This window comes from Natrix helvetica, assembly GCF_964273705.1.
Source record: "Natrix helvetica genome assembly, chromosome: Z".
Taxonomy (NCBI): Eukaryota; Metazoa; Chordata; class Lepidosauria; order Squamata; family Natricidae; genus Natrix; species Natrix helvetica.
The window spans coordinates 97021688-97047873 of NC_138554.1; the positions used below are offsets into that span (position 1 = coordinate 97021688).

Genomic DNA, 26186 nt, shown 5'->3' on the forward strand with positions numbered 1-26186 from the left:
AATTCAGAGTATGTTTATTATTCATACATTTGTTAATGCAGTTCTGTAAAAATGAATGGGGGGAGGTAAAGAAGTCAAAATGAGGCTGAATTTTATAAAGTAACTCTGAGACTTTCTGGAATTCAGTGGCATATAAATCTTAGAATAAAACAAAAATGTGTTTATCAATATTTGAACTTTAGATATACTGGGCTTGGGCTGTAGCAACAATTATATATGCTACCTGGGATTTAAAATCTTAGTCTGAAGTATTTATTCTTCTCTAAAAAGCGTTCTTTAGTTACATAACTAAAGAATGTCCAATATCATTCCATTTGATCAATACTTATTACATAGTATGTAAAATAGATGTTCAATATATGTGATTACATGTTAGTAGTATTTTTCTACTTGTTTTCTTTCCTTTCTTTTTTTATTTTTGTATATTATAAAAATATGCATACATAACCCCATAAGACAATCTGAGAGAAACCAAAATTTCTTTATTAGGCAAAGCCACCAAACAATGAGGGCACATTCATCTTTCATATTAGCAATAAACTGAATAGGATAGAAGTCTTTTAAATAATAGTACATGACTGTCATGACCATTTTTCCATACATTGAAGACAATTTTTGTGATATAAATATTGGTTCATTTGGTTCATGTGGTTCTTTACAATGTTTGGTTTTTGCTTTAATATTCATAACTATTTCACCTTGCCTGCTCCCTGGGTAGCAATATGGGTAGGGCAGGTCAGAGAGGAAATAGGATGGACGGAAGGAAAGAAAGAACGAAAGAAGGAAGGAAGGATGGATGGATGGATTTGTGTTCCTGGGTCTTGTGCGGGTTGATTTGGGAAATGAAACTTATAGGAGAATAAAACAGGCCATCATATTATGGTAGTAATGGGCAGGGGAATATGTGGCAGGAGACAGTAAATGGGCCACCCTTAAGGGTCCATAGAACTGTTGTCTTGTTAACAGTCTTACATTCAGTTCCTTGATCTCAACCTCAATGTCCTGTCAGTGGACCTTTGGTGAAGGTACGACTGCTGTTATTGTAGTATCAGGTTGGTCTGCAACAAAGAGTTATTGCTACCCAGAGTTCTGTTTTGTGAGATGGGTGACTATACATATTTGACAAAAATATTTGTTTTTAGCCAAATTATGTATTGTACTTTAGCAAATTATGTATTGGGGTGTTTGAATATCACAGGGTAGTTCATTAAAACAGCCTATAAACTCTGCAGGCAAGCAAACAAATAGTAAGATTGTTCCCAAGATTTAGCTGAGACCAGTTCCACGTATATTTTCAATATTATTACAAATTATATAAACATAATGTTCATCTGAATCAGATCAAATCTCCAAATCTTGCTTCCCAAAGGGTCCGTAATGATGCTCTTTTATAGAGATAATATGCAATGCACTCTTCAATGGAGGTTCCATACAATCATCATAATGTATGGAAGACAGACAATATTACTTAATTTATCTAGGCCCCTTTCAAATCAATATAAGCTCCTTGGTATCTAATGTTGTAAGACACCATTCCATAAGAGAAAATATTAACAGCATATTGCACTAAACAGAATTCTCACCACAAATTTTTGCTTCCTTTGTATTTGGGTTCTCTTAAATTCCTTGCAATTCCTATTGTACAGACAAGTAACACTATACATAGCATTCCAGTCTGAGGAAAAGCAGCATAATTAAATTTGTTTGAAGCTTATACCATAAAACCACAATATTAATTTATTTAGTACCTTTAGATAAACTCAAAATCTCTTACAAATTACTGTAGTTCTGCTACCACAGTAGCAGCACAGACCATTAGGCATCTTCCCTTCATTATGAACTACATTGTCTCAATATATGCTAGTCAAGCCAAGTGGCTTCTGAAAAATGGGGGAAAGTGCTAAACATCCAGTTTTAATATTTCAAATTAAATTCCATTGAAACCAATAAGATTTTCTTCCAAATAAAACTGTTTAGACCTATTTGGGCTAAGAACAGGACTTAAGTTTATAATGATGGTGCATTTTGTAACCTTGATGCAGCAGAATAATTCCAGGTTTGACCCACTGTGTGTGGTATGCTGCTTATAACCAGAAATCAGACTATAATGTTATTTCAAGTGAAGTTCCATAACTAACAATTGATAAAGAGATAATATTATGGAAATACGTTGGATCCAGATTCCATCATGTTTTGAGTAAACCACTGGAAATTAACAGCACTTCATTTATTCATAACTCAATTATCTCATTTTATTGATTTTAGTGGTTCTACCACAGCACAATTAATTTCAGACCCAATTTAATTACTGAAATGTACATCAGAACTTTACTAATAACCTTGTGCCAAATCTTTTTCCTGAAAATATAAGGAGCTTCAAAAGCAACATCTTTTACTTTTCAAACAGCCTTCAATAGAAAATACAAGGTAGACCAGAAATGGATAGATGAATTCCATCCTTTTATCTTAAGTTTGTCCTTCGTACATTTCAAGTCATTCTTCTTCTCTTATCTGTATGTAGTGAAATCTTACATATATAATATTTAGTTATATACCTATGTATTACATACCAAAGTTAATAAAATATTTATTTTTATAAATGTCACTGCTCAGTACATGTACAAATTTAACATGTTTCCTATTTATTTTTCCAAATTGTTCATTAAAAATAAATTTTATAATTTCATTATGAATTATTTTATTTCCACAAATGGAAAAATGTTTACTTTGTGTAAACTTTCAGTGTTCATCAGCAAACATGCATATATTATGTTTTCACTCTTATTTTGTCTGGAATGCTGCTGGATGTGCTACCACCACTTTTCAAAGAAAATATTGCTCTGAATCACCCCAAGGTTTTCAAGCAGCTTGGAGATGGATTCTATCATTGGAGGTGGTCCACAAATATACCACAAAGTATTCTTGGAGATACATTTTTCTAGGTCATTTCCAGATAATCTTCCTTCTAGTAGAGAATACACAGAGTTAAGAAAACATTTATGAAGACATTTAATAGAACTTTGCTAATTATTTGAAATGGGAGCTTCATAAATCATGCTGACATAAGCAAAGCATTTTCCCCTTGAATTGTTACAGCAGTCAGATCTTCCAGAAGGCATGAGTTTACATGGATCACACTTCTGCTAGAACTAATGAAGCAGCAGTGCATATGCATCCATTTAAAACAACTGAGATGATTCTTTAAAGAAGCCACACAAGAATTCCAGAGGAAGCCGTTACTTTAACATTTCAAAAGATGCTTCAACCATGTCAAAATGCATGGAAGTGTCCCTTTCCAATGCTTGCTTAGTATTCAATAATTTACAAAGAGAAAGTAAGATGCTAGCTAGGTCCTGTTCTGCTGCTACAGAAAGTTTATAGTTTTTTATGGTTTAGCTAAACTCTAATTGCTGTTAATAATATAATACCAAATTAAACACTTACAATAAACATTTTCTTTAATCCATCTAGCAAGGAAATTGGATCAATCATTAAAAGAAATATCTGTAAAGGGTTATCCATGTATCTTAATAAGAGTCAACAGCAAGAAAAACATATTAATTGCATTTGAAAACTGTTAACTTTCTTAAACATGACATCCCTACTCAGAATAAGGATCCTTATTATTCCAATGCCATGTTGTCCATACAAGGACACATTTTTCAATAAACATGAAAAGTTTGCATAAGGAATTCCCTCCTCTAGATGTTTTATAGTCCTGATTTCGCAACCATTTGTTCAGACCATTTAAAGTTAACAATGCTGGGGAAAAAGTAGCTTTAACAGCTCATTTATGATCTTTACAGTGTCCCCACATGTGCTGGGTTTGACCTGTTTTTTTTTTTTTTTTACATTCCCGCCCTTCGCTATGTGAGGGAAGACAAAAAAAAAGCAAATGATTTCTATAGCCTATGTTTCCTTTACCTTACCTTGCTCCCTTTCAGTAGAGCAGAGAGATTGGAGAGGAAAAGATGACAGAGTAAACTATTTCCTCTCTTTATAATGACAACAATCACATCAGTAGTGGGATAGGGTCATACAAAAAAGAGATTGTGTATCCAATTTATCAATGATTTAGATGAAGGGATAAATGGGAAACTCATCAAATTTGCAGATGACACCAAGATGGCAGGAATAGGCAACACTCCAGAAGATAAGCTCAAGATAAAGAAGATCTTGACAGTTTTACACTACACTTGATCTTAGCCAAAGTCCGAGAAGTGATTTCAACACGACCCTATCTAACACAATTACATTCAAGAGGGGTAAAACAGTTCTTTATTTAGGCAAGAAATACCAAATGCACAGATATAGAATAGATGGTATCTGGCTCAATAACTGCAAGAGGGATCTTGGCGTCCTATTAGACAATCAGTTAAATATGAGCCAGCAGTGTGCTGCAACCACCAAAAAGGCCAACACAGTCCTAGGCTGCATTAACAAAGGGATAGAATCAAGATCATATGAAGTGTTAGTACCACTTTATAATGCTTTGGTAAGACTACACTTAGAATATTGTATCTAGTTTGTTCGCCATGATATAAAAAAAGATGTTGGGTCTCTAGAAAGAGGGCAGAGAAGAGCAACAAAGATGATTAGGGGACAGGAAGCTAAATCAAATGAAAAGAAGTTGCAGGAATTGGGTATATCTAGTATAATAAAAGAAGGACTTGAGGGTGACATGATAGCAGTGTTCTAATATCTAAGGGGCTGCCACGAAGAAGTGGGGGTCAACCTATTCCAAGTAACCTAGAACTAAAAGAAGTTTCCTGACAGTTAGAACAATTAATCAGTGGAACAACTTGTCTCCAGATGTTGTTCAAACATTGGAGATTTTTAAGAAGAGATTAGACAGCCATTTGTCTGAAATGGTATAGGGTTTCTTGCTTGAGCAGGAGATTGGACTAGACAACCTCAAAGGCCCCTTTCAACTGTTATTCTATTATTCTTTGCCCTCTGGCAGAGTAGAAAAATTAGAGAGGAAGAAACCTCAAGAGAGTTAATCGTGTGGTTTCCCACTTAGTAACCACTTTGCCTACTTTGGTTCTCATAGTATTAAAAGTATAACTTGTCATGCAATTTTTTTAATGCATTGCAAAAATACACACCCTTGATGTAAGGCAGAAGTTTCTCACAAACTGGCGAATTCTGCTTGGTAACGTGGAAACTGCATGTGATTTTTCCAGGAAATGCATTTGTCAAAGCAAGAATCTGTTTCTGGAATGTGCAAGATATTTAGTCATACCACAGTCAAATAAATCAAAGCAGATGTGTTGCTTGTTTAGTTCAGATTCTAGAAATGTGAAGAATAGTTTAAGAATATTGTATTTTGAGCACCCATCTTAAGAAAAAGGTACATAACTAATTCCCTCTTTTCTAACAATGCATTTTTAAATTCAGGTAACAATTCCTTATTATGGAGCTCAGTTATACAAACACATTTTCAAAAAATAGTAACCTACTTTTTAATCTAAGCCTGTGCAGGTTTCTCCACCTTACCTAGAATATACTTTCAATTCTAAATATTGTTATAGTGCTATTTTATTGTGAATTAGACTGAGAAATTTCCTAAGGGTGAGACCAATGAAGTTGACCTCCCCCACCCCCGCCCCGCCGGTCATTAGGGCAGAGAACTGGTTGTTAAATTATTTGAATCCCACCACTGGTAGGAACAATACAGTAAGCAATTTGAGGTCCCAAACATCATATAGGCCTGAACCCCTACTTTGTAATTCTCAATGCTCCCTCTGATCACAACAATCATTTTGAAGCAGGAAAGACAGGGAATATATAAAATCAAGAGTATTAATCAGAGTTCTTAAAATATGTTGGGATCTCTTGAGGAAGCAAAGTTACATTTTTAAAAAATGCAGTCAAACTTGTGAAGATCAAGTGAATAGCCTCATTCTGAGCTTTGCTCCTCATTTTAAGTGAAGCAGCTGAAGTACCACATAGTTTAACAACATATTAAAAATAAATGATTATAATTGTTTCTTGCTTATTATGATCATTAGTTTTATTTGGGGTGCACAAAGTTTGAAAATCTATAAGTGTAAGCCTTAAATTAACTTTAAAAACTCCACCTGCTCACCAAAATAGAAAATTCTGTTCCTGCCTATGTGTATAACACAGCCCCCCAACTTTGCATCAACCTCGTATTCACTGTAGCTCTGGACTTAATTTTTTAAAAAAGTTAAGTCTTGTAGCCATTATAGCAAATTATGCAATATTATATAATAAACCTACCCTGAACAGAAGTTCATGTGCATTTTTTGCACAATAAAAGAGTTTGGTTGTTCCCACTTTGCAATCATTTCCTTTCTTCTCTTTAGTTCTGTGAAGGTCTACGATGTGGAGCAGTATAGAAAATAAAGGATTAATGCCTACTCCACCTGCTATGAGCACAACATTTGCTGGAATGTCTTCAGGCTGAGGATCATAAAAGAAGTTGCCTCCAACTCGCAAAGTCACTTCTGAATTAAGAGAACACTATAGGGAAGAACAAAAAAAGCAAAAAACAATAATACCAAAGATGGATTTCAAAGAAAATCAGAGAGGGAAATTATTTTAACTGAAAAGCCATGTTAGTGGAGCAACATAGCTTATTTCAAAATAAGTTAAGTTAGTGCAATCTACACATTCTTCAATCATGAGAATGTTACTTAGTTGATTGGTTTTGAGTAATAATAATATATGGTTTCATTCTTTGTTGATTCTATGAGATATATTTAAATCAAACCAAGTTTGCTTTAAGCTTATTTCATAGAACTACTTCTCAGAAGAATGAGAAAATTTAAGTTAGAATTCTAAGGCCCTGGGAACTGAGGACAATTTTTTACGTGTTTAAAGTAATTTGGCCAGAGGATTGTTAAGTGGAAATACAGTTATAATAGGTGCTTTTTAAAAAATAGAGTGATGTGTCAAAAAAGACAAAAACAAAACTTGCACTAAGTTTAGGGGTTATCTTACAACAATATACATAGTTTTCAGCAATTATTATGGCTATACAGTGTCCAATACAGTTACCAATCACAAAGGCACATAGTTTTTCCAGACACATCATAATTCTGGAGAAAATATTTAAAAACAATATTAAACTGAAATAAGTAATAAGGCATAATCCCGTTTTACCAAATCAGCCATCGTTACTAAAAAATTCAGTTCAAACCCATTTGAGTGGACCCCAGACTGAAGAAGAATCCAAAGTAATGTGTGAGAGAGTTTTCTTCTCCATGTCTCAGTAGTTCATCACATATGCTGTACTCAAGAAGGAGACTGCTACCTTGGTTCTAACAATGAAAGAAATTCTGTACCAAATGATGAATATTGGATGCCTCACATTATTTTTATAAAATGCTTTGCGTATGTGTATACCCATATATACATATATACGTGTGCACATATATTGTATGATATAGGTGTATGTATATTTATCTGTATGTGTATACACACACACACACACACTTTTCTCCACCAAAGTCAAATAATAATTAAATAAAACTCACAAATTTATTGCATATGAGAACAAAATTATTTTCTTATTGACGGATAATTTAAAATTAGTCAGGCCATTGGAAATTTGAAATAAAAACTTCAGTGGTTTGACTAAGGCCCAGTGAGGTCTCTTAAAGCACTTCCTCTAATACAAATCCCAATTCCAGTATGGTGTCTTTGTCATAAATCTAACTATTCTAACAATTGCCCTTTTTGGGTGGGTGTCAGCCCTGAAATTGCAGGCTGAAAAAAAGAGGAAGAAGCTGGCCCTAATAACCCTTGGCTCATAATAGTTACAGTTGCAAGAAAAAGTATGTGAACCCCTTCGGATTACGTGGAGTTTTGCATGACTTGGTCATAAAATGTGCTCTGAACTTCATCTAAGTCACAACAATAGAAAAACACAGTCTGCTGAAAATAATACTACACAAACATTAGATGTTGCCATGGTTTAATTGAACCTAACATGTAAACATTCACAGTGCAGAGGAAAAAGTATGTGAGCCCCTAGCCTAATGACTTCTCCAAGACCTAATTGGAGCCAGGAGTGAGCCAACCTTGACTCCAATCAGTGTGATGACATTGGATGTGTTGCTGACAGCTGTCCTGCCCTTTAAAAATACACACCTGTTTGGGGTTTACTGGTTTCAAGAAGCACTGTCTGATGTGAACCATGCCCCGCAGAAAAGAGCTCTCAGAAGACCTATGATCAAGAATTGTTGACTTGCATGAAGCTGAAAAGGGTTACAAAAGTATCTCCAAAAGCCTTGATGTTCATGTGTCCACGGTAAGACAGACTGTCTACAAATGGAGAAAGTTTAGCACTGTTGCTACACTCCCTAGGCGTGGTCGTCCTGTAAAAATGACTGCAAGAGCACAGCGCAGAATGCTTCATGAGGTAAAGAAGAATCCTAGAGTGTCAGCTAAAGACCTACAGAAATCTCTGGCACATGCTAACATTTTTGTTGACACATCTACAATAAGGAAAACATTAAACAAGAATGGAGTACAAGGGAGGACACCATGGAGGAAGGCATTGCTGTCCAAAAATAATATTGCAGCATGTTTGAAGTTTGCAAAAGAGCACCTGGATGTTCCACAGCACTACTGGCAAAATATACTGTGGACAGATGAAACCAAAATTGAGTTGTTTGGGAAAAACACACAACACTATGTGTGGAGAAAAAAGGCACAGCACACCAACATCAAAACCTCATCCCCACTGTAAAACATGGCAGAGGGAGCATCATGGTTTGGGGCTGCTTTACTGCCTCAGGGCCTGGATGGATTGTTGTCATTGATGGGAAAATGAATTCCAGAGTTTATCAAGACATTTTCCAGGAAAACGTACGGCCATCTGTCCGTCAACTGAAGCTCCGCAGAGGATGGGTGATGCAACAGGACAATGACCCAAAGCATACAATTCAACAAAAAAATGGCTTCAACAGCACAGAATACGCCTTCTGGAGTGGCCCAGTCAGAGTTCTGACCTCAACCCGATGGAAATGCTGTGGCATGACCTTAAGAGAGCGATTCACACCAGACATCCCAAGAATATTGCTACACTGAAACAGTTTTGTGAAGAGGAGTGGTCCAAAATTACTCCAGATCATTGTGCAGGTGTCATCTGCAACTACAGGAATCGTTTGGTTAAGGTTATTGCTGCCAAAGGAGGGTCAACCAGTTATTAAGTTGAACGGTGCACATACTTTTTCCTCCCTGCACTGTGAATGTTTACGTGTTATATTCAATTAAACCATGGCAACATCTAATGTTTGTGAAGTATTATTTTCAGCAGACTGTGTTTTTCTACTGTTGTGACTTAGATGAAGTTCAGAGCACATTTTATGACCAATTCATGCAAAACTCCACGTAATCCCAAGGGGTTCACATACTTTTTCTTGCAACTGTAGAATCCAGAATATATTTTCCCATAAGCTGCAAAACCATGTCTATGTGTGCACCGAAATTATAATAGCTATAAAACAAATGTATGTAGTAAAAGTAGTTATTTTCCCCTAAGTCAAATACATTCCTATATTTATCTATCCCTGTATTTCTGATCATCTTAAGAAAAATGCTGCACTATATTATAGAATTAATGTTAACTTCTTAACATTTACAAATGCAATCCAATTGTAGCACTACACTATCATTACAGTTTCAGGTTGCTATTTAAAAATTAAATCAAAAACAATAAAAATCATAAAACAATAAAAAACATAAAACAATAGAAATACGTAATAAGTTGCTTCAGTAGGGGTAGTCCTTAACTTACAACAGTTTATTTAGTGACCACTCAAAGTTACAAAGCATTGAGAAAACAGACTGTTTTTCAGGTACAATCTTTGCAGCATTCCCATGATCATGTGATCAAAATTTAGATGCTTGGCAACTGATTCATATTTATGACCTTTTCTGAGTCCCAAGATCATGTGATTGCCTTTTGCAACCTTCTGACAAGCAAAGTCAATGGAGAAGTCATATTTATTTAACAATTGGGTACTAACTTATTAACTGCAGTAATTCACTTAACAACTGATGCAAGAAAGGTTGTAAAATGGGGCATAACTCACTTCATAAATGTCTCACTTAACAATATAAATTTTGGTCTCAATTGTGCTTGTAAATCAGAGACTACTTGTAACAGCTAAGAAGTCTATAACTTCCTTATATCTTATTAACTTATGTAACTTTAGAAAAACATAGGTTCATAGGTTATGAAAATGGCTTATATTTGTCTCATCACTTCTAAATACTTTTTCTACTTCTGTTAAAAGGAATAGGCTTGTAATTTCTCCACATGAGATCATTCAGACACTTGGCATTAAAAAAAACTTAATGATAACTAGCAGTTCCAGCATTAGCTAATGCTTTAAACTGCTTTAATTATTATGATACTATGAGTTTAATTTAAAATATTAAGGCAGGAAGAAAAGTCTTAGGAAATGCCTCTGAGGCAGATAATTATGAGGTTGGTTTTTTGGAGTTCCCTAATGAACAGCAGAGATGTGATAGAAAATATCCACCAGGATTTGTCTAAGAATGTGTGGTTGAGCCACACTGGTTCTATACATTTTCTGAATATTTTTCACAGTCAATTATTTTATTGAAATTTCAATGGTGCATGAAAGTAACCTATTTAAGAACAGTAGGATACTTTTTATGGGCATATGGTAATGGATGGATTAGGAGCAACCTGGGAGATGAAGAAAGACAGAGAAAGGGAGATAATTGCTCTAATGATAAGATTGCATTGATTTTACACTGACCTACTAGTCAACAAAAACAGAAGAAAAGCATATATTCATAACACAGCACATATAAATGTCCCTTCCACCTCGGTTATCTTTTACAGAATTATCATTTATAAACCAGAGTTTGGTAGTGAAAATATTTAAAGGGGTAAACAATCCATGAACATTCTGGACTAGTTTTCAGTGGGCAGCAGTTTTTCTAGAGCAAAAAGGTAAACTTGTGGCACCTAAAAAGTAAACCTATTTTTTTCATGTAAACTTTCATGGGTCCCAGGCCAAGTCTTTAAATATATCTGATAAAGAGGGTGTTATATATAGGAATTTATGTGATTACTTTACTTTACTTTACTTTTATTTAATTTATAAACCACACCCTCTCCCCGAAGGGACTCGGGGCGGTGTACAGTCATAATAAAAACACAATATAAATACATATAGATAGATAGAGGAGGCGACATACAAACTGTACAATAATAATTAAAATTAAAAGCAACATTAAAATCTACCCCTAAAAAACTACCCCAGAATTAAAATAACTGCCAGGAGGATAAGAATGGGGCTATAAATGGGCTAGGCCAGCTAATTGGAACAGGTGGGTCTTGAGTTTCTTACGGAAGGAGCAGAGGTCAGTAGTGGTTCTAATATCGGTGGGGGGGAGGTCATTCCAGAGGGTTGGGCCCATCACAGAGAAGGCCCTACTCCTGGGCGCTGCCCGTTAGCATTGCTTGGTGGACGGCACCCGGAGGAGTCCCTCCCTGTGAGAGCGAATTGGTCGCAGGGATGTATGGGGTAGGATGCGATCCCGCATGTAACTAGGTCCTGTGCCATGGAGCGCTTTAAAGATGGTAATCAACACCTTGAAACGCACCCGAAAAACCACAGGTAGCCAGTGCAGCTCGCGCAGGAGAGGTGTTATGTGGGAGTATCTACTACTCCCCATGATAGCCCGCGCGGCCGCATTCTGAACTAGCTGTAGTCTTCGGGTGCATCTCAAGGGGAGCCCCATGTAGAGAGCATTGCAGTAGTCCAGGCGAGACGTCACCAGCGCATGAGTGACCATGCGGAAGGCGTCCCGATCCAATAGGGGACGCAATTGGCGCACCAGGCGAACCTGGTGGAACGCCCCCCTTGCCACGGCTGCCACATGGTCATCCATCGACAGCCGGGCATCAAGGAGGACGCCCAAATTGCGCGCCCGTTCCACAGGGGGCAGTTGTTCGCCCCCTATGGCCAGCGATGGAATCCACTGGTTGAACCGGGGCGCCGGAAGCCACAGCCACTCAGTCTTGGAGGGGTTGAGTCTGAGTCTGTTGTCCCCCATCCAGGCCCGAACGGCTTCCAAGCACCGTGACATCATTTCGACGGCCTCGTTGGGGTGGTTTGGGGTGGAAATGTACAGCTGTGTGTCATCAGTGTACAGATGGTATCCAACCCCAAAACCACGGATGATCTCACCCAGCGGCTTCATGTATGTGTTGAACAGGAGGGGCGAGAGGACCGACCCCTGCGGCACCCCACAAGTGAGTGACCTCAGGGTCGACCTCTGCTCCCCTGCCAACACACATTGCGTCCGGTCGGAGAGGTAGGAGCAGAACCACTGCAAAACGGTGCCCCCTACTCCCAGCCCCTCCAGCCGGCGCAATAGGATACCATGGTCGATGGTATCGAAGGCCGCTGATAGATCTAATAGGACCAGGATAGAGGAACAACCCCTATCTCTGGCGCTCCAGAGATCATCCACCAACGCGACCAAGGCCGTCTCCGTGCTGTGACCCGGCCGGAAGCCGGACTGGCGCGGGTCTAGATAATCGGCCTCTTCCAGGTGACGTGGGAACTGTTGTGCCACCACACTCTCTACAACCTTCGCTAAAAAGGGAAGGTTGGAGACGGGACGATAATTAGCTAGCTCCACCGGGTCCAGGGAAGGCCTCTTGAGTAGGGGCCTCACCACCGCCTCTTTCAAGGCGACCGGCAAGGACCCCTCCTCCAATGAAGCGTTCACAAGACCCAGGAGCCAGCCTCGTGTGACCTCCCAGGATGCCAGTACAAGCCAAGAGGGACACGGGTCCAATAAACATGTAGTGGCTCGCAGTCGCCCACGTAACCTGTCCAAATCCTCAGGGGCAACAGAGTCAAACTCCTCCCAGCGTGGTGCCTCAAGACTTGCTTCCGACGTCTCCCCTGGGCCACTGACGGGGGCCCATCCACTCCGGATCTGAGCGATTTTATCCTGCAGATATTCCCCAAACTCCTCTGCTCTACCCTGTAAAGGGGCTTCCCGCGGCCTCTGTGATAGGAGGGAGCAGGTCACCCGAAACAGGGCGGCAGGGCGGTTATCTGTGGATGCAATAAGAGCGGCACAGTGTCTACGTTTGGCCGCTCTCAGTGCCACAAGGTAGGTCCGTAAATAGGATCTTACCTGTGTTCGGTCAGATTCGGAGCGTGAGGACCTCCACCTGCTTTCTAGGCGTCTCTTGTGGCGTTTCATCACCCTCAGCTCCTCGGTAAACCAAGGAGCCAGGGTGGTTCGTTGCCGCAGGAGAGGCCGCAAAGGCACTACCCGGTCCAAGGCCCCAGCAGCCGCCCTATTCCAAGCGGCCACTAGGTCCTCCGTCCGGGAGTGGGTCAGGGCTACAGGAAGTGGCCCAAGCTCCGTCTGGAACCTGTCAGGTTCCATCAGTCGCCTGGGGCGGAACCATCTGGGACAGTCAGGTTCCGCCTCCCCGCGGTGGGGGGTAGCGCCGGGGAAGTCGAGCCGGAGAAATGAGTGATCTGACCATGACAGGGGTGTAATAACCAAATCCCCTATTCCCAGATCACTCGTCCACTGGCCAGAGACAAAAACAAGGTCCAGCGTGCGGCCACCCTCGTGTGTGGGGCCCTGAAAATGGCTGCTGACTTCTGAGCTCCGTACTACCACAGAGCTCTCTGACGGGGTAGGGGGTGCCCCCGGCCCTCTTTCCATCGTGAGGGTCGGGAATTAAGAGCAGCGACCACCCTGGCTTTCCATGGAGCCTTAATTGGCCCTCCAGGGTGGTCAAACAGCCAGGAGAGATGAGGAAATAGCGCCAGCTGGAGCCGAAATGAGAGTTGGAGGTGGAGTCGGTATTGGAGCTTCAGCTGGAGGTTGGCGATGGCGGCGGCGCCGACTGCGGAGATAGGGGCAGGGGCAGGATGAACGGGTGGTGGTGGCGGTGGCATCCCAGCGACCCGGGCGGCGCAACGACGGCATCGGCGATGCTAGCAAGGCCGAATTGGAGGGTGAGGACCGCTGAAAGGCCGTTCGGGGGTTTGCATGAGGCTCGAGACGCTGGAGGCCGAAGAAGGCCTGCGGGAGAGCCGTAGGCCGGCCGGAGCAGCGCTCGGGCCAGGACTAACAGCGGGGGGGGGGGCGCTGAAGCTGGGGGAGGCAGGCTACGATGGGGCTAGCCCTTAAAGAGCTATGCTGGAGCCTGGCAGAAGGAGGGAGACCTGTGGCACCAAGGGCAGGACGGGTCTGTGCCCAGGAGATTGGCAGGAGGCTTCCATTGGCAGGAGGTTTAGTGCCAGGAAGAGAAAGGATTTATCAACCCCTGCCATTTGCCATCTACCTGCCATGGCTAAACCTGCCCACTTGTCACTTGTTACTTGTTATTTTGACTATCTATAACCATTGACTACTGTGCGTGCCTGCGGGACTACCCCCCACCATCTTTTACCATCTTTCACCCGTCTACCATCAAATTTACCATCAATTTTACCATCAAACTCCATCAAATATCTACTTAGACTGCCTGCCCACCCACACCACAGATTGCCTCCTGGCCTCCACCATTTACCATCTACTTTCCACCTATTCACTATCTATCTACCATCCACTTATCATCCACGTACTGGATGTGGAACCTGGCTTGCTGACATCTGATGTGGAACCTGGCTTGCTGACTCAATTTAACATCTACAGCACCCTGGCCCTTGCTGCAGCTCCCCCTAGTATATACTCGAGGTCAGACTTGCTCCTGCTGCGGGAGTCCCCCCTCTCGCAGACATGGCCCTTTGCCCTTTCGAGGGCCCACCTTAATGACGGGTTTGTTAACCCCGAGAGGTGGAGGAAGCGAAGACTTAGGGGGTTTTTAACCAGATGTTTTTTATCCATTTTAGGGGGTACCAGGGTGGGTGGGAGGGATAATCAGGCCAGGAGGGGGACTTTTGCCAGGCGAACAGGTGAGGTCAAAGGGGAAGTGAGCGGAGTGGGGGGGGGAAGGGAAAATGACATTCCTACAGAGGGTTGTTTTATTCCAACGGTCGTGGGGAGGGGTGGGTGCGAGGACGGAAGAAAATCTCGTAGTCGGTTGGGAGACCGTGGCTGCTGGACATGCCCGGTCGCTCGTACCAACCCCCGCAGCCTAGGTGGCCAGGGCCTACAGAGCCAGGGCCTGAGGCTGATGCTCTGCAATGCAAGGTCCGTTGTTAACAAGGCCCCCCTCATTAATGAGTTGATCTCAGAGGGGGAGCCGGACCTTGCAGGGATAACGGAGACCTGGTTGGGCCACGAGGGCGGTTTAGCTCTCGTGGAGATGTGCCCACCAGGCTACCGTGCATTTCATCAGCCGCGGGCCCTGGGTAAGGGTGGTGGGGTGGCGGTAATTATACGGGAGAATCTGGAACCGAGAGAGTTCACTGTGCCGCAGATATCCGGCTGTGAGTCCCTTGGTGTGAAATGGGGCCCCGGGAGGCAGTTGGGCTAGCTGATTGTATACTTGGCTCCTCGCTATACATCAGCGGCCCTGCCTGAGCTCCTCGAGCTGATCGCGGAGACGGCGGTTGATACCCCCAAACTTGTGGTTATGGGGGATTTCAACCTGCCGTCGACGGGTGAAGCATCCGAGGTGGCTCGGGAGTTCATGGCTTCCATGACAGCCATGGACCTGACCCAATTAATTCAGGGCCCCACACACGAAGGTGGGCACACACTGGACCTTGCTTTTGTCTCTGGACAGTGGACGAGTGATCTGGGAATAGGGGATCTGGTTATTACACCCCTGTCATGGTCAGATCACTCATTTCTCCGGCTCGACTTCCCCGGCGCTACCCCCCACCGCGGGGAGGCGGAACCTGACTGTCCCAGATGGTTCCGCCCCAGGCGACTGATGGAACCTGACAGGTTCCAGACGGAGCTTGGGCCACTTCCTGTAGCCCTGACCCACTCCCGGACGGAGGACCTAGTGGCCGCTTGGAATAGGGCGGCTGCTGGGGCCTTGGACCGGGTAGTGCCTTTGCGGCCTCTCCTGCGGCAACGAACCACCCTGGCTCCTTGGTTTACCGAGGAGCTGAAGGTGATGAAACGCCACAAGAGACGCCTAGAAAGCAGGTGGAGGTCCTCACGCTCCGAATCTGACCGAACACAGGTAAGATCCTATTTACGGACCTACCTTGTGGCACTGAGAGCGGCCAAACGTAGACACTGTGCCGCTCTTATTGCATCCACAGATAACCGTCCTGCCGCCTTGTTTCGGGTGACCCGCTCCCTCCTATCACAGAGGCCGCGGGAAGCCCCTTTACAGGGTAGAGCAGAGGAGTTTGGGAAATATCTGCAGGATAAAATCGCTCAGATCCGGAGTGGATGGGCCCCCGTCAGTGGCCCAGGGGAGACGTCGGAAGCAAGTCTTGAGGCACCACGCTGGGAGGAGTTTGACTCTGTTGCCCCTGAGGATTTGGACAGGTTACGTGGGCGACTGCGAGCCACTACATGTTTATTGGACCCGTGTCCCTCTTGGCTTGTACTGGCATCCTGGGAGGTCACACAAGGCTGGCTCCTGGGTCTTGTGAACGCTTCATTGGAGGAGGGGTCCTTGCCGGTCGCCTTGAAAGAGGCGGTGGTGAGGCCCCTACTCAAGAGGCCTTCCCTGGACCCGGTGGAGCTAGCTAATTATCGTCCCGTCTCCAACCTTCCCTTTTTAGCGAAGGTTGTAGAGAGTGTGGTGGCACAACAGTTCCCACGTCACCTGGAAGAGGCCGATTATCTAGACCCGCGCCAGTCCGGCTTCCGGCCGGGTCACAGCACGGAGACGGCCTTGGTCGCGTTGGTGGATGATCTCTGGAGGGCCAGAGATAGGGGTTGTTCCTCTATCCTGGTCCTATTAGATCTATCAGCGGCCTTCGATACCATCGACCATGGTATCCTATTGCGCCGGCTGGAGGGGCTGGGAGTAGGGGGCACCATTTTGCAGTGGTTCTGTTCCTACCTCTCCGACCGGACGCAATGTGTGTTGGCAGGGGAGCAGAGGTCGACCCTGAGGTCACTCACTTGTGGGGTGCCGCAGGGGTCGGTCCTCTCGCCCCTCCTGTTCAACACATACATGAAGCCGCTGGGTGAGATCATCCGTGGTTTTGGGGTTGGATACCATCTGTACGCTGATGACACACAGCTGTACATTTCCACCCCAAACCACCCCAATGAGGCCGTCGAAATGATGTCACGGTGCTTGGAAGCCGTTCGGGTCTGGATGGGGGACAACAGACTCAGACTCAACCCCTCCAAGACTGAGTGGCTGTGGCTTCCGGCGCCCTGGTTCAACCAGTGGATTCCATCGCTGGCCATAGGGGGCGAACAACTGCCCCCTGTGGAACGGGCGCGCAATTTGGGCGTCCTCCTTGATGCCCGGCTGTCGATGGATGACCATGTGGCAGCCGTGGCAAGGGGGGCGTTCCACCAGGTTCGCCTGGTGCGCCAATTGCGCCCCCTATTGGATCGGGACGCCTTACGCACGGTCACTCATGCGCTGGTGACGTCTCGCCTGGACTACTGCAATGCTCTCTACATGGGGCTCCCCTTGAGATGCACCCGAAGACTACAGCTAGTTCAGAATGCAGCCGCGCGGGCCATCATGGGAGGGACAAGATACTCCCATATAACACCACTCCTGCGCGAGCTGCACTGGCTGCCTGTGGTTTTTCAGGTGCGTTTCATGGTGTTGGTTACTATCTTCAAAGCGCTCCATGGCACGGGACCTAGTTACCTGCGGGATCGCATCTCACCTCATACATCCCTGCGACCAATCCGCTCTCACAGGGAGGGACTCCTCCGGCTGCCGTCCACTAAGCAGTGTCAACGGGCAGCGCCCAGGAGCAGAGCCTTCTCTGTGATGGGCCCAACCCTCTGGAATGACCTCCCCCCCGATATTAGAACTACCACAGACCTCCGCTCCTTCCGACAGAAGCTTAAGACCCACCTGTTCCAGTTAGCTGGCTTAACCGATTCATAGTCCCATTTAACCTCCTGGCAAACATCTTATTGGGCAGTTTTTAAGGGTATTTTAATGTTTATTTGTATTTTATTTTACATATTGTACAGTCTACATCCTACCTCCTCCGCGTACCTATTTGTATATTTGTATATTGAATGTATATCTATATTTTGTATTATACTGTTTTAATATGACTGTACACCGCCCCGAGTCCTGTTTAGGAAAGGGCGCGGTTTAAAAATTTAATTAAATAAATAAATAAAATAAAATAAATAAAAATAATGAATTAGTTGGGTCAGGTCCATGGCTGTCATGGAAGCCATGAACTCCCGAGCCACCTCGGATGCTTCACCCGTCGACGGCAGGTTGAAATCCCCCATAACCAGAAGTTTTGGGGTCTCAACCGCCGTCTCTGCGATCAGCTCGAGGAGCTCGGGCAGGGCCGCTGATGCATAGCAAGGAGCCAAGTATACAATCAGCAAGCCCAGCTGCCTCCCTGGGCCCCATTTCACGCCAAGGGACTCGCACCCAGATATCTGTGGCACAGTGAACTCCCTCGGTTCCAGACTCTCCCGTATAATTACCGCCACCCCACCACCCTTACCCAGGGCCCGCGGCTGATGAAATGCACGGTAGCCCGGTGGGCACATTTCCACGAGGGGTAAAACACCCTCGTGGCCCAGCCAGGTCTCCGTTATCCCTGCAAGGTCCAGCTCCCCCTCCGAGATCAAATCATTAATGAGGGGGGCCTTATTGACAACGGACCTTGCATTGCATAACATCAGCCTCAGGCCCTGGCTCTGTAGGTCCTGGCCACCTAGACTGCGGGGGTTGGTGCAAGTGACCGGGCGTGTCTAATAGCCACGGTCTCCCAACCGACTACAAGATTTTCTTCCATCCTCGCACCCACCCCTCCCCACGACCGTTGGAATAGAACAACCCACTACTGGAATATCATTCTCCCTCCCCTCCCCCACTCCGCTCACTCCCCTCCTGACCACACCTGTTCGCCTGGCACTGATCCCCCTCCTGGCCTGATTAACCCTCCCCCCCACCCTGGAGCCCCCTAAAACAGATAAAAACATTTTATTAAAAAACCCCTGAGTCTCCGCTTCCTCCACCTCTCTGGGTTAATGAACCCGTCATCAAGGTGGGCCCTTGAGAGGGCAGAGGGCCATACCTGCGAGAGGGGGGACTCCCGCAGTAGGAGCAGATCTGACCTCAAATATATGATGGATAAACGCTACAACAGGGCCAGGGTGCTGTCGATGTTAAGTGAATCAACAAGCCAGGGTTCCATACGAGGGGACAGCAGTGCCAATAGTCACATCCTAGGTGGAAAGGATGGTGAGCTGGTCAGGTGGTCGGATGATAAGTGGATGGAGACCAGGAGGCAGTCCATGGTGGGTGGTGAAAGGCAAATAGTCCATGGTAAATAACTGATGATAGGCGGAGGAGGTAGATGAATAGTAGGACAGTAGGGGTGAAAGATGGTAGGGGGGTAATCTAGCAGGTACGCACCGACAGTCAAGTGATAACAATTGCATTAGTATTTCAGATATAATAAGACTCTGCTTTTTGAACATTGGTCAATGAGGCCACTTTCTGGCACCTTTGTGTTCTAGCAACATCACAAAAAATAAGCCTAGGTTCAAAGATCTTCCTTCTGGTTATCACTTTGTAATTGTTCATTTTTAAAATGTAAATGAGTCTAATTTTGTATTAGTTAATTTCTGCCATTTTACTGTGCTTTTTGAAAAATCCCACTTGCCACTACACTTACATATTTCAATAAGAGAAGACTTGTATAGGAGGACCATGTACTGGCAGAGATTTTGTATTTGTGAGAGAAAAACAGGTCAATCCAAAATGATATACATTAGTTAAATACAGATTGTGCTACCTGTTGATAAAATGTTATATTTATACAGTTTTAAAGTTTTATGAAGAGCAATGTACAGACCAGTTCTTTGTCTTCTGTGTCTAGATCATTTCATGTTTAATTGCAATGACAGGTATGGCATTTATCTAATACACATTATACTATATTCCATCAGTAATTTATGTCTTATAGTACACATAAAAGCATAAGACAATTCAAAGTAATAATAATATTGCATTATATATAAAGCTACAATACAGCTCCTAGTAATAAAGATGTAAAAATAAATTAACAAGATTATTAGGAGCTTTTAGTTATAAATACCTGAGTATGAATCCAGTGAGCAGGTGGGTGTGTTGTATGTTTTACTGCAAGTTCTAATATTCCCTCTTCTTCCAACATACCAGGACTTGAACACATTGAGAATCCACCAACTACAGAAACTCCAGGTATAAAGAAGTCTACCCTAAAATAAAATATATTTCCTTTTAATTTCTTCTATGCAATGTCCTAGAATAGGTTTCCTTTTTACTATTCAAAGCGTCTGACAAGATTATTCAAATGTGTACAGTTTAATAATATATTAAATATATTTAATATATATTAAAAATACCATTAAAGACCAACAGAACAGATCAAATATTAGTAATATTTTCAGATGCACAAATATGAATCATAGTGTACATTCTTGCTGAAGTCCTTTGTATTCATTCAAGTAGTTCTTGACTTGCAACCATAACTGAGCCTGGAATCTCGGTTGTTGAACAAAGTGGTTGCTAAGTGAGTTGTCACAAGTCTGTCCATGTAATTGGTGTGTCAATGGCCACAATCCAAGCACTTCCGATTGCAGGGATGCAGTCATCAGAATCTGATCTCTGTTTCTCTACCTTGCCACAGAATTAAGCTCCACTCTGCATGTGTAAGGGAACATGTCAGTAGGGAGCAGAAATGAAGGCTCTGAGCTCTGTTTCTGCACCCCATGGGGAATATCGGCTCTGTGCATGGAAAAGGATTCCTTCAGCTTGGTACAGAAGCAAAGCTCGAATAATTAGGACCTTAATTCTATTTTTTCCCACTGCATTGAAGGAGTTCAGCTTCTCTCGGCAGGCAGCTCTTTCAGCCAGCCCCTGGACATGAGAATGAGTCCTCTTGGTAGGCGGCAGCAGCTTGTAACCTTCCCTACTACTATCTCCATTGACATTCTGAGGAACTCAGTAGAGAAGATTGTAAAGATGGAAATCATATGATTGTGGAGTACTTGGCAACTGGTTATAAATGTGAACAGATTACCAAGTATCTACTTCATACTCAAGTGATCATGGGGATGGGGGGCCAGCATGACATTTAACCATGGCTGGAAGTGCTCTAGAGAGTGTAAACCATTATTTCCAAACCATTGTAATTTCAAACAGATATTAATCACGTGGTCATAAGACAAGAATTGTCTGTAGTCAGGTTTGGATGCTGAGAGGCAACAATTAAACTTCTTCCCACTGAAATTACTGTTTGAGGAATAATAATGATAACTCAGTAACTCACCTAAAATTTCCCATAACAGAAAACTCTGAACAAAATCTTCAATTGGCTTATTCAGTAAAGAATAAATGTCTGAATCTTATTAATTTAATATACACATATCTCTGTTTTTAGTCAATGCAATCAAAGTAGTTTACAATTTTTAACATATAAGTAAATAGCCTTATAAATAATATAAAAAGGGAAATAAAGTGAGAGGAAAGAAAAATATTTTTTTGTTGTAAACATAAAATTGTAATTGAGTCATAATGGCAAATATACATGGTTAAAAAGTTATTTTGTCGGCAATGTTACAAAACATGTACTGATAGCCTATTCTTAATATGTGAAGTTTCATTTTAAGAATATTACATTGTCATCCAATCTATTTTTACCTGAATCAGTTTACAAATAGATAATTTCCACCTACCAGAGATATGTTTTCCTGGTGTTTTCAATAGTTCAATTCTAATTTTGTCAATATTGCTAAATTTAATCCAGTTTTTAATCTAGTTTTAAAAAATAATATTTAAGAAAAAGTACTTTAAATTATGTGCAATTATTTATTTGTATTTTATTAACACATTTATAATCCTTATAAATTAATCCATACAAGCTGCATTATAGTGCTCTCTAGTGAGGAATTATTCTGCCTGTTAAACGTTGTAAAACCAAATTACGAACATATATGAAAGTTCAAATTTAGTGCAAAGTGAACTCAAAGTTTAATCTGTCTTCTTTTGACAAAATGCTTTGTTTTGCAAACTTGTAACCCAATTAAAAGCCAGCAACCCTGATACCATTTATCTGGACCTGATACCATTTATCTTAGAATATTATTACTGTTTCCTTTATTACTTGAAACCTTGTGGAACCTAATGCGAAACTATAATTAAAACAGATTTATTTACAGAACAAATCATTATAATGCTACTGGCATTCAGAAGTAGAAAAGAAGACTATACACGGCTTACAGTTACATCTAAATTAAACATAAAAAGTTAAAAGCAAATGACCAAAGAAGCATATGTTCCTAAAGATTTTCTAGGAAGGCAGAATTTTATAAGATTCTTATTCTATGCAACAAATCATGAGTTCTACATGTCCACAGGGATAAGAGTAAGATCAGTGCAACATAGTTATAAAAATGCAGTTCTTTGTAAATAAAACAACTTGGAGATAAAGTTATTAGAATCAATTTTTTTAGGAGAGGTGGCCTTGAGGATTTTTTTGATGGATCTTTATTTCAATGAAATAGACAGGTAAGGGCCTATTGATTTTAATAAATACACAGGGGAATAACTAGAACTTTGAGCTGATTTGCTACCTGAAATAAGTTATTGGGTTCCCAGGTACTTCTTTCTAATTGTGTATTTTTTGCATTTGCTACAGTAAATTTTTGGGTTCTAAAAAAAGGAGCGAAGTAAATCTAGCAAGACTGACATTTGCTCTCCCCCACATTGGATGTCTGCAGAAAGTGTTTCACTAATTACATACACTAATAACAGCTAATATATTCTGTACAGAAAGCTATAGGTATTTATAAAACTAAATGCATATAAATGTTATTTATATGCATTTATTCATAATTAAGCAGAACAAATGTGCTATATAAAACAGTCTATCAACAGATTATAAACAGAAACTTGATTAGAAAAAAATAGATTCTATATATAATATATGCTAGAATACTTCCTAAGCCCTAAGATCTTTTTTGCTTAAATGTTTCCCCCCAAAAATTACTTGTTGGGAGTTCCCCAACTCCCCTTGGACATGGTTTTTTTCCTCCATTAAAATGAATCAGCATGCAAAACTGAATTTCTGGGAGCAATCCTCATGTGTTAGACTCCTTATATCTAAATATTGACATTAATATTAACAAATATTAGACTGGAGGCAAAGTGAAACAAGTTCTACTGCATTCTCCACCAGAGCAATTCACTTAGTGTATTTGGGCCACTCATTCTCTCTCACTCCAATTTACCACAAAGGATTATTGTAAGGAAAAATAGGAAGGAGTCTTATATTACCTGAGCTTCCAAGTGAAAGGCAGGATATAAATAAAAGACAACACTTTTATTTTCATACACGGTTTCCTATCTCATTATGCAGTTCAACAGAAACGGTCTAGTTTCTAAATGTCAAAGTCAATGATTTCATCATCTACATAACCAAATCCAAATGATGTATTTGCATATGTATGGATGAAATTTAATATGCATTTATTGGGCATAAAATGCCCTGATAAATTGTACTTTTAAATAAATGAAAGATAATTTTTCCGAGTAACTACAGATCAGACTTTATCTTACTTTTGTTATACATGCCCCTCATTTATCTATTTCATTTTCTGGCTTCTTTTTAAACTATATTTTAGTTGTAAATACAGAAATATTTGAAAAAAATGTTCATATAAATGAAATCTCAAATTTCATAATATATAATTTTAATTGAAAATAAAACAACAGTACTTTGTAGTAAACATATAAGCAAAGAAATTGAGACAATTTCAGAACAAGTAGGCAGAAATATAATCTTTACAATATCACAGATAATTGCTGAACAAACTGGAACGTTCAACAGTATAATAGGTAATGTGATGAACTTTCAACAAAGCATCAACTTGTAAAGCCAGAAATTTCAGAAAGTAGGCATGACCATAACTATGTAACTCCTCTGTGTGACAGAAATATTCATTGACGGAAAAAATGTACATCTTTGAGGGAAAGAGGAGATCTCCAGCCATTCCATCGCAAATGTAAATCTATTAACCTTTCTCCCCCCACACACCCCCAGTTCTTTTTCTCAGTACTATTCATTTGATCATAAGCAATCTTGCTAGCTGCACTGGTGGAACGTTAGCATGCCAAACAGAATTAGAATAATTTAAAAGGAAGATAATGAAAAGAGTAATTATAATTAAAGAACCCAGTTTTCAGTATGATGATTACCAAAACATTTTTGAAGGGTAAATGTTTGCCTAAGAACCAACACGCACAGATTTAGTATGCATCTGTGCACATGTGCAAAGGGTGCTGCAAATTGCTCTACAAACATGAATTATTGCAATCAGCATCTTGTTTTCTTGTTCTAAATGCAAAAGACTGCAAAATTAACACTACTAGTAACTCATGCTATTAACATCCTACAGATGAAGTTTGATCTTATATAACAATTGCCAGATGGATTGATAATATAAAGTAAAAGCAAAAAAGAACAAGAAAACACTGACCAGAGTGAAAAAAATGATATAAAATTGTATCTGAATTTTTGAGAGAAAACATTCAGATCTTGAAGAGATTCATATGATTAAAATAACTGTAATTTTCTTGAATATGTGGACAAGAAAAAATACTGTCATTCTATTTTTCAAAGATTATATCATTGTATAGTATTCTACAAGGCAGCATATATGGAGTCTATCATTATTTTATCCTTACAGAAACCCTTTGATCTAGCTTAAATTGAGCAACATTCAGTGGCCAAAATCACAAGTAAGTTCCCTGATTAAATCTTCTCTACTTGTTTCTAATCAATATCCTATGAGGTTAGGTACTAGAGACTGTAATTTTAGAAGTTCTTCTAAAAATGGAAGAGCATATTTCCTTCCTTCCTTCCTTCCATCCATCCATCCATCCATCCATCCATCCATCCATCCATCCATCCCATTGAAAATATACAGAATGTAATCCAATGATTAGGTTACAGAGAAACAAAATAAAAGTAGAACTATTAACTTTTTCTTTCTCAAACAGCAAATTACCTCGCATCTTATTACTTTTGGAAATCTTTTTATTTTCAAGTGAGATTTCTTATGCACATGCTGTTGTTTCTCAATGATACTCACTTAGAAATAGTTATATAGCTTTTGATCATTTGTGTTAGCGCAAATAAAGCAGAATTCTCTTTGTAGAGTAGGGAAAGTTTAAAGAATGCTTATGTACCATTTCAAAAGAGATGCAAGGCTAAACAACATGTGAGGAAATTGCTGTAATTGAGATATATTCTATTTGTTTTATTAGGGCAAATCACTTCATTCAAAGGTGACTAAATTAAACATTTGCATGTGCCTGTAATAAACATTAATAATTTGATGTCAACAATAGGTATAAATGTACCATCACTTTAGAATTTCATTAACTTCTCTTTCTATTTAATACATACAGATCAAAGAATCTTACCATTGTCCTGCCTTAAAAGTAAATTCCTTATCTGTCACTGCCAAACGAAGTCTTTTAACTGTTTCAGATTCATTGCTGATGCCACACACTTTTGCTTTAGAAATAATCTAAAAAGACAAAAACCATCATCATAACTACCACCACTATTTTCAGGTAATAAACATAAAATTCAGCACAAAAAATAATTGTTTCTGGATCCTTCCAAGCATGAAACTCCAATCATGAATTGGGGTAACTATGATTTCTTCTGGCTACTTACATTGCTGCTATTATTAGATGCACTATTTCACATTTATACAAATTTTAAATTCTAATCTCATTGCAGATAATGAAGCTGAGTCTTTAACAAGATTAAGAATTCAAAAACAAGCCTAGGCTTGTTTGTTTGTTCTTTCTTTGTTCATTCATTCGTTCATTCATTCATTCATTCAGTTTTTATGAACATCCCTTCACATATGACTATGGGCAACTTACAAAAGATTAAACCCACACCTTCCTTATCTTTGGCTTTAGCATTTTTAGTCCAGAAATTCATCTATAAATTTCAAGGTCTTTACATGAATCCATTCCTTTATAACAAAAATTAGAAATTTGTAATATATATATAAAGCCGGTTCCAATTTGTGTCCTT

At 41.0% G+C, this 26186-nt stretch overlaps 1 protein-coding gene across 2 annotated transcripts in view; it reads right to left on the minus strand.

Moving 5' to 3' along the window:
- Positions 1-491: 491 nt before the first annotated feature.
- OXNAD1 (oxidoreductase NAD binding domain containing 1) overlaps positions 492-26186 on the minus strand; it is a 35814-nt gene continuing 10119 nt past the window's right edge. Inside the window, exons 4-8 of one of the 2 annotated variants that reach the window (XM_081970871.1) lie at positions 25556-25662; positions 20184-20325; positions 6247-6489; positions 5109-5217; positions 492-2962 (exon numbers count right to left, since the gene is read on the minus strand). In XM_081970871.1, the coding sequence (XP_081826997.1) occupies positions 2811-2962; positions 5109-5217; positions 6247-6489; positions 20184-20325; positions 25556-25662 (753 nt within the window). In that variant the 3' untranslated portion in view covers positions 492-2810. Of the gene's footprint in view, positions 2966-5108; positions 5218-6246; positions 6490-20183; positions 20326-25555; positions 25663-26186 lie in introns of both variants that reach the window. The other variant, XM_081970870.1, reaches the window with a different exon arrangement.